Below are 10,205 nucleotides of genomic sequence, written 5' to 3' on the forward strand. Positions count from 1 at the left end.
AACTTCTCCATATCACTATGTCTACTTCAGGTATATAATAAAAACTTTACAAATATGGTTCAGTTAATTGTGTGAGATCGATGCCTTTGGTTGTTCGTTACTCTGGAACATAATTTAGCAGAAAAAAAGAGTAAAACTCCAGAAGCTGCAGCAGTCACAATTTGTATTTTGGAAAAGAAAAACGTACAAATTCTCAATATCACTGTTTCTACTAATGTAGGTCTCATTATTCTGACCAGCAATTTTGCAGAATATTCCCCTTTTGTACTTATAAAATACTGGTTACATTCCTCGTGCATCCGCTTCATAGGATCATATAAAACATACACTGACCAAGAAAAATAACTTTGACAAGCCTTTAATCACGGATATGCCCCCCTTTTTTATAACGAAAAGTCAGGTTAAGGATTTATTAGTTTTTTTTTAAATAATAATATATTTATATATAACATTATGTAATAAAAACATTTTAACGACCGACTAAATTTGTTACACTATACTTAACACATTGTCGTATTGAAGTACTGGTACATGTGACATTGTCATATTTTATCATTTATAAGCGAATACCTAACATGACGTATTATAAGTACTGTTCATACTAAAAGCATTAACTGCATTACAGTTTAAACATTGTTTTTTAATATTAAAAAGTAATAAGTTTATAATGGTATCCTGTTGAAGGGATCCACTGCACCCAACATTCTTATGAACATACCAATTGATTGACCTGATCATCATTGCAGTTGTGTCTGATGCAGTGATATCTTCTTGAAGTGTCGCATTTTGAATCAGATGCAGATGCCCTTATTTCTACACAGCTGCACGAGAAAGTCAATTTGAATTATTTCTTCGTGCAAAAGATGATATATCGCAGAGAAAATATTTCACGATCTATAGCTCAACTAGTCATTTAATAATATAGTGCAGAGGAGCCATACCTCTTACCTTAATATTGTATTGTTGTTATCATTTGTTAATATTTGAATTAAAAAAAATGTTTCATGGGCATATGTTTGAAACAACAAGAGGTATCAAAATAAAACTAGATAGGTAGATAGCACACCTTGCATGGAAGTGAGGTTTGTTAAAGGCATAACTGTAACACTTAAAATTGTGTAGGTAGATAGGTATCATAAATGAGACAAAATACACTCTCAAATTTCCTAACAGCTTGTATCCTTCATGTGAAATTTTAAGTACATGTAGATGGATTTGTTTCAACGTTGTCCTAAAGTCGTAAATGTTTACAGCGTACACATGATACACATTATACGCCTATAGAATTCATATGATAAAGGTAAGTACTATCCAGTTTCGCCATCAGTTTTGAAGGTTCGCATGTGGAAAAGGTGTATCATCTTTTGTTAATGTTGTCGTGTTCGGTTACATTTTAGATAATGAACTGATATCATACGCATTTAATTTCATTCAAGCTAAACAGGAAAGGTATGTACCACGTTATTCCTCATTTTTGCACTTTAATACCAATATTAACTTGTAAACAAATGGAATTATTCCCAACCCAGACATCCACAAATGCTAACAGTAAATTACTGTTTGGTTGTAGGTTACAAGGCCGTATACATGCCAATCTTTGCTGGGAGTGCAGGGCGGGGGGGGGGGCACTGGATTGATGATATATGTGCCTCTATTTTATCAAAGGCGAGACGTCTTTGATACTTAATTATTTTTCATTTCATCGTGCATCAAATAATTACAATGTTTTGTTCATGACTCTGGGCCCAAGAATGCGGTTTAAACCAACGAGGCTCTACCTTAACAAAGATATAGGTACCTGAATTTTCATAACCGACTCATTTGCCCAATTTACCAGCTTTTATCAAAGTCTAAATAAATTAATGTAATAGGAAAATATCTGAATTTTAAATGTGATATTTCATACGAAACTTAACGCTGCAAAATAGAAAAGTATAAGGGTTGTAACACTCACATGACATAAACTGCTTTTATATTTGACTTTGATCAACATTGTGATAGAAACATAGTTAAATATTTTATTGAACAATTAAATTTACATGTTAAACACATAAATATGTACTCTTTATGTTAAATCTCAGAAGCACAGAACTAAGGCTGTTCTTCGCCATAGTCGGGTAACATTATTTAGTATTTGCACTGGCCCGTTTTGATTTACTAACTCATGGAGACAATTGACACAGATATTCACCGAAATTATTAATGTTGACAGCCAAAATTACTTCCTTATATTTAACATTCACATAATATGATCAGTTTCAATTATAGCTCGTCGACAGCGAAAAACAATACCAGCTTATTCCGCATGTATTAATATGTGCACAGAAGATTAAACAGAAAAGCTTGAGCGCGACAAGAGGTCTTCTATACAATGCTGTGTACTAGATAATACCTGGTAGTTCCTGGTTATAAGTATATATAAATGGTATGATCCTCGTCGTGTGGCATTTTTTGACTCTAGAAGCGTCATTTGAATACATTGTACTGAAGACAAAAATACGATGTTACATGCCAAATACTAAATCTGTGGCATCGTGGTTTCATAATAAGAATTTAAAGTACTTTGCTTTATCAGTCTTTATAACCTTGTGATTCTCAGATAGTTACCGATGTATACCCCAGGGGCATAATGTATCAAATATCGAGAGGACAACTATACGATGGTACTGACCAAAATTTAAACATGCGAAGTTTCTTTTGCTAATAGTTTGTGTTAAAAATCATGAAGTCAACGATTGTCTTAGTTGACAAAGAGCCATAACTTTGGTAATTTTTAACGTACGATGTTAAAAATCGCCTTCATAAAAAAATCAACTTCATATCATTGGAAAAAGTCCTAGCAAAAAAGTTAAGAGACCTATAGAGTGATAGCAAAGTTTTTCTAAGATTTGACCAGGTGATTTAGTTTTTCGACGCATCGAACAAAGAATCAAGCCCAGCCTAGAAAGTGTCAAAATAATAAGTCATGTTTTATCATGAGTGAGTCATAAAAGTAATCTCTAGAGAAATAACTTAAGTTTCATCGATAGTGGTGACACGATTTGTCTCAGATTTGTCCTGATGAACTAGGTTTTGAACGCAATGTCAAGCAGTCTGACAAATTTTCTTCAAGATGGAGGCAAACATGTGGCGCAAAGGGTCGTTACAAGTTTTCAATTTAAGATTTGACATAATTAACTTGTTTTGAACGCTCATGATCCACTTTCGAACTCGGCCTAGATATTTTAATGAACATCATTGTGATCAAATGTCGTTGAGGTTAAGCCATAGATGTGACCTCTAGATTTTTTTTCAAGTTTTTTCGAAAACATAGTTTTTTTTATTTACATGATCCAAATTCACGGTCGACCTAGAACTTTTTTAGACCTAGTTTTTAGACGAACGTAAATTTTGGAAAATTCATTGCAGATGGTGCGTTTTGGTGTTATCTTTCAGCCACGTTTTGGCAATTTATTTCATCAATTTGTTGCTTGAAAATGACCGATAAAACGAAATATTTTATTAAACTTTGTCCACAACAAATATACTTTCGACCATAATTTATTTGCTAAGTTTAATTGTGAATGCATAAAAACCAAGAAACCATATTGCGAGGGAAAATGAATCCGTAGTTTCATAGGTGTACGAGGGTGTTCAAATCCATTGCTGGCGGGAGTATGGGGTCCTCCCCTAGAAAATTTTGGAAATTTCTTTGCAAAAGGTGTAATTAGGTGTTGCTTTTCAGGCACATTTCGGCAATGTTTATCCTCGAATTTTAGCTTGAAAAAAATGTGAAAAATAAATATTTCAATAAATATTGCCAACTGCAGATGTACTTTTGACACTAATCTATTAAGTTTGAGTGTCAAGGCTTTAAATCAAGAAGTCTATGATTTAAATCAAGAAGTCTATGACTGCGAGGGAATGAGTATGTAAATATGAGGACATGTTTGACTATTGCTTCCTCTCCCAGAAAATTTTGGATTTCATTGCAGAAGGAGCGTTTTGTTTTTATCTTTCAGCGACTTAACATGTTTTCCATGCAAACCTTTCCCATGTCCGTGTAATTGTTGCGACTCTGTAAAAATGTAGTGCCACGGCCACGGAGTGTGTATTTGTTTAGACGAGTCGTCAAACCTGGTGAGACGTGCGCCAAAAACTAAGCCTGTCATTATGTTCTGCTGAAACTGATTTATTTTGGAGTAAATGGTAAACAGAAAATTAAATTCGTTTTCTATTAAACTGTTAAAGACACGCTCTTTGAATGAAACAACAGCATGCTCGCTGAGTCTGGAGCGAGCATACTAAACTTTTATTTAACTCGTAGATCTTTAAATCGACTTGCCGTAAGGAAAATGTAAATCTGTGAACATTTTCCCACTTATCTGCCAAAAGAGCTAGCTTCTGAGTATCATCTAATAAACATGTTTCGCTGACGCTATCTCTAAAACATCTGGATTAAACGGAGCGTTCGCCGACATTTTGAAAATGTGCGCCATGTAAACATAATCTGGTACCCGCGTCCGAATATTAGTTCCTAAAAAATTGAAGGGCGATAACACAGTCGTTGAACGAGTAAAGTCTACACAGTCATTAGTCATTACTACCCCTCATCAGTGAAAAAATACTTTTCTTCGTTTGCTTTGAGTTAAGACTGTGTTGTGTTTTGTACACACTGTTATTTTCTAAAACTGGACGTCTTGTTTGCTTGTTACATAATTATACCCCTAACCCCCATTAGCCCTCACTTTTTATTGCATTTTTCGAATTTTAAGAGTTTTCTTTTTTTAAGTTTGAAACTGAATTATACGCACGGGCGTACTGTCGTATGCCTAGGTACACCCCTGATCATAAAATGGCACAATAATACGATTGTAATAACATGAAAATTCTAGCTGGTCGATGTGTATAATAATGTTATATTATTAGTGTACTTTTGTTTACATACTTTGATAATGTATTAATTGCATAAAAATAAATAACAAATTTACCATTCTTCGGACAACCTTAACCAAGCATCGAACACCCTTTGTCCCAATTGAATTTCAAATATATTAACCAATTAAGACGAGAGAAGAAACGGAACTTTACTTATTTATACCGGAAGTAAAATAAATTACTAAGCATTACAATTTAGTTTGGTAAGACAGGGGACCTTTGTTCGGAACAAGTCCATCTTCTACACGGAGATTAAACTGAAACCTCCCCTATCGGTTATCGATAATCGTTCACTCTGTACGGGGACAGGTACAACCGGTCCCAGTATATAGCGGCCACACAAAAGTTTAATATTCTTTAAATTAAGAGTAGGGCTCAGTATTATCAATATTAATATATCAATTACATTTTGAATCGAATACCGTTTTAACACGATAACAATGCATGGGAGTAAATGAAGGACGAACAAACGTTCAACGAAGGTACTACTATACAGACGGATAAAGAGTACGTAATGAATGTATACATGTACACAATCGTACATGTATACAGTTAAACTTATGTTCCTTTCGAGGGAACGTTTACTGATCCGCGGGGGCTTATACAGGTTGTCCTCCCTTGCGACATAAGTAGCTACAGGTTGTCCTCCCTTGCGACATAAGTAGCTTCTGTTCGAAATATTAGAAATAAACACGCGCGCGTGCAATAATCAAGCGGCTATAATAACACACAGATACAAGATATTTCTAGTTTTATCTTGTAAAACAGCAAGGTAAAAATAACTAAACAAACCCATAAAATATGTTAAAATGTCAGCATTTTGCAAGTATTGGGTCAGGGTAATGTAACCGTTTTATTTTATCCGGGTTTGTTGAATTTTGTGTAGGTTGTTTTGAATACCTTTTTCGTGTGGATGAGGGCTCTAAGTGATGAATAGACGCAACAAAGAAACACAATATTCACACGGTAACTAGACTAACCTAAGTCACGGTGATGAAAGCAAAGTTTTTGTAACCACATCTCCGTATAGCAGATTCCTGCGAAAACAAACTTCTTTGTCATGCGGTACTGTAACATTAGAATAAGGATAAATATTTAAGGTGGGAATATGACATGATAAATATCGCTATACAATTGCTCAAACAAGTAAGCATGTATATAGTTCAGGTCTATTGCTTCATTATTTATCAAGGAAAATACATTGCTGACAATTTTAACCACTTGGAAACTTCTTGTCGCGCACAACGACCGTGTTTATTGGTATTACGGTGAAGGTAAAACAGTTTATCTACTTCTACATGAGAACATTTAATTTAAAGGAAAACAATCACCACGATATATTCAATCAATACGTTTACTTATATAAATGATCAAAAGTTTACGATCTTGCAAAAGCACACATGTACTTAGCAGTGGATTATTTCCATATTTACATCCTACTTTTTTGTAAGACACCTAAACGATATATCGAGAATAAACTTAATTTGAAATGTTTCATTTTTTGCCTCTCTGTCATTTTTAGGGTAACACTTGCGTTCATCGTTCCATCTATGAAAGGTAACTCGGATATAAAGTCGTTCTAAAAGTAATTAATTTATGATGGATAAAGGTAAATATCATATTTCACAGTCACAACTGCGGCCTGCTAAACATTAAAACGTGCGTAAGATCAGCGGAATGCAGGTTGTTATCTTGTAAGCGACACGATGCTTGCAAACTCTACAATATGTACGAATTGGCTTTGAAATTGGTTCGCATAACGAACGCCCTTTGATTGATAAACTAACTATTCATGCACGTATTCGACAATACGCGGGCGGGTGGGCTAGCGGGCGGGTGGCTGGCGGGCGGGCGGGCGGGCGGGCGGGAGGGGCTTGCCCACCCTCTCTCTCTCTCTCTCTCTCTCCTCTCTCTCTCTATCTCTCTCTCTCTCTCTCTCTCTCTCTTCTCTTCTCTCTCTCCTCTCTCTCTCTCTCTCTCTCTCTCTCTCTCCTCTCCCTCTCTCTCTCTCCTCTCTCTCTCTCCTCTCTCTCTCTCTCTCTTTCTTTCTTTCTTTCTTTCTTTCTTTCTTTCTTTCTTTCTTCTTTCTTTCACTCTTCCTTTTATGTATCGCATAAAACACAGTAGTAGCTAGTAGTAGTAGGGTCGCAGGATGAAGTAGTCAGTAGTACATGACAGTAGTAGTAGCGAGTAGTAAGTAGTAGTAGTAGTTTAGAAGTAGTTAGTAGTGTAGTTAGTAGTTAGTAGTAGTAGTAGTAAAGTAGTAGTAGTAGTAGTAGTAGTAGTAGTAGTAGGAGTAGTGGTAGTAGTAGTAGTAGGAGTAGTAGTAGTAGTAGTAGTAGAAGTAGTAGTAGTAGTAGAAGTAGTAGTAGTAGTAGTAGTAGTAGTAGTAGTAGTAGAAGTAGTAGTAGTAGTAATAGTAGTAGTAGTAGTAGTAGTAGTAGTAGTAGTAGTAGTAGTAGTAGTAGTAGTAGTAGTAGTAGTAGTAGTAGTAGCGGCGGCAGCAGCAGTAGTAGTAGTAGTAGTAATAGTAGTAGTAGTTGTAGTAGTAGTAGTAGTAGTAGTAGTAGTAGTAGTAGTAGTAGTAGTAGTAGTAGTAGTAGTAGTAGTAGTAGTAGTAGTAGCAGTAAATTGTCGACTGTCATATCGTGCGTCGTGATGAATGTCGCGTGTCGCTTCGCATGTCGATTTCAATTGTCGTGTGTCGACTTTCGAGCGCGACACTCGACATTTGAGCGACGCACGATACGACGCGCAACATGCGATATGACACTCGACAATATATCGAGCAAATGTCGCCTGTCGACCTAAAATTCCCTAGGTCGACACGCGACATTTTCTCGACGCATGATACGACGCGCGACGCACGATATGATACTCGACACTATATCGCGCGAATATCGCGCAAGTGTCGCATGTCGACCGGTGTGAGAGTAATTTTTTCAACTGCAAGCACGGTGTTATAGTTACTTTTTAGCCATTTTTTACTTGTAGGTTTTCAGGTTTTTAAATCGTCAAAATATGCATATTATGGATATTTTAGAGCATAGTAAATGTTTCGTATTATTATTTCCTCGCACATATCATAACTACCACGAACATTTGAAAGTCTGAACCATTTTGTTTCCATTCTGTCAATTTGCCAAAACGTGAAAAAGTCCCTTTAACATACCGGTTGTACGGTTTTTAACTTCTTTAACTTTTGTAATATTAAAAACGGCGAGCATAACTGAACAACTAATAAAGCGCTTACACGTCGCTGTACTGTTGTATTTGTATAGTAGTTTCGAAGTAAGTAATGTTATCATATTCTCAATAAACAAATAGCACAGCCGGACGTGGATTTCCATGCATTTTATTAAATTTACTCTTCATACTATACTAGACTTATACGCTAGCTTTTCATGGAGAGTTTATGTGACCTTATGCTGTCGAACGTAGGTTTACGCATTGTTTATAATCGTCACTCAAAACAGTTTGTCATGAACCAATAAACAATAAACATCAACCCTTTACGACGTAAACAAATGACAGTCACGATAAATATACCTATGTCACGCCAAAGCATTACACAGTACAAACACAAATGTTCGTCATAAATAAAATGTTCATATGCCAACTATAGACAGCACCGTGCTCGAACTTACATGTGCAATAGTACCCCGGTGAATTCATTGCTTTTGGAGGTTAGGGGGGTGTGCAACCCACTATTGGCTATCATGTTCGAATCGAGCGATTTGATGAACACTCGTTCGCGGGGTAACAAACGGACCACGGAATCAGCAGAGGCGTAGCTATACCCTTTGTGATCATAAAGCGCCCCGTTGGAATTCATGCTTCCGTTGACGTTAATCTCAAAGATCACCTTCCCACTGCTCTGGGACAAAAGCCGAGCGGTAAACAAGTAAGTACCTCCAACAGGAGCAGTGAAGACGCCACTGGAACTGTCGTACCCGGAACCGTGGTTGTACAAAACGTCCTCGAACACGATGACTTGTCCATCAGTAGGCGTCTCGTTCCTGACTCGCCTCGCTTTGAACAAGATGTTCGGTGTTGTCCCGGCCTTTGCATTTTTGACAGGATACAACAAATATGAAAAAAGTGTGTTATTCAGCAAAAACTCGATTATCAAGACACAAATAAAACCATGCTCACCGCCATCAAACAAACAATACGACATAAGCAAACTGGTTGTTTAACCTATTTTGAACATCTTTATTCTAACAGGATTTTTGCCGTTAAAGGATGTAATCAAGTAAGTGTTATTAACAATAAGCAACGACAGAATAATCAAGAATTTATGCTATGCTTACCTAATTTTCAATAACAGTCTAATGCTCAAATGTTCCACTAAAATACTAGGCAATAGTTTGTATAAAAATATTTAATAGAAATGTAAGCATTATCTGAATTTATGTAATAGGTAAAACTCGCCTTTTTTAATCTTTTCTAAAAGCTGCTGTAGTTGGCCATCAGTTCGCGACTGCAGTGCCGTCATGTTATTACGGGATTCGACCAACACTTCCTTTATGAGCTCCAGACGGGAATCCTCGGTCTTCATCAGGTGGTCAATGTGTTCCCGTAGACTCGTTAGCTGCCCGAGTTGTTCATTCATCCGTGTCTCCCACTTGTCCATTTCTGCCTCCATTCGGATCATCTTCTCCAGAAGCTGTTCATCGTACGTGAACTCTGACTTGTACCTTGGCTCAAGGGAGGCGCCCCGAGTCGCACCAGGAGCAGACATCGCTAACAGCAACACAAACACCGCACAGGCACGCTGCATGACTCCTCTAGGACGGGGAGCTGAGAACTGACTGAAGTCAGACAAGCATCTGAGCTGTAAACTCTGTGACTTTGGTTTGCGTTTAAGATATAATCGTCTTGTTTAGAATGAAAACGCATGCGCATCGCAATAAGTCGCCTTTACAATGTGCGTATCCAGACTCGTTCACCGTAAACTAGGCTATTGCAGTCGGTGTGTTGAAGATTTCTATGGTACACACCCAGGATATTTAAATGTAATATGTATCAATCAATATTCTAGCATCGGTAACGTGAAATTAAAATGATTAATCCAAAATAACCACTTGTGTACGTTTTAGTCATTCTACACCTATATTAAACATGTAAAGTTCTATGCCAATGCATATAATCAGTAACAGAGAATGTAGTGAATAATGTTTTCACGGTCTAATGCAATCTCCACGCAGTGTTGTTGTTGCGCGCTCTCACGTACAATTTGATCGAGCTATGCTGGTTCCAGTCAAATATCTGCGCGGAGGTTGTGT

At 36.8% G+C, this 10,205-nt stretch overlaps 1 protein-coding gene across 1 annotated transcript in view; it reads right to left on the reverse strand.

The window, feature by feature from the left end:
* LOC127847501 (complement C1q-like protein 2) overlaps window positions 1–9,752 on the reverse strand; it is a 104,619-nt gene extending 94,867 nt beyond the window's left edge. Inside the window, exon 1 of the mRNA XM_052379510.1 lies at window positions 9,482–9,752. Coding sequence (XP_052235470.1) covers window positions 9,482–9,700 — 219 coding nt within the window. The 5' untranslated portion in view covers window positions 9,701–9,752. The remainder of the gene's footprint in view (window positions 1–9,481) is intronic.
* Between the last annotated feature and the right edge of the window lie 453 nt (window positions 9,753–10,205).

Source organism: Dreissena polymorpha, chromosome 10 (genome assembly GCF_020536995.1).
Source record: "Dreissena polymorpha isolate Duluth1 chromosome 10, UMN_Dpol_1.0, whole genome shotgun sequence".
Taxonomy (NCBI): Eukaryota; Metazoa; Mollusca; class Bivalvia; order Myida; family Dreissenidae; genus Dreissena; species Dreissena polymorpha.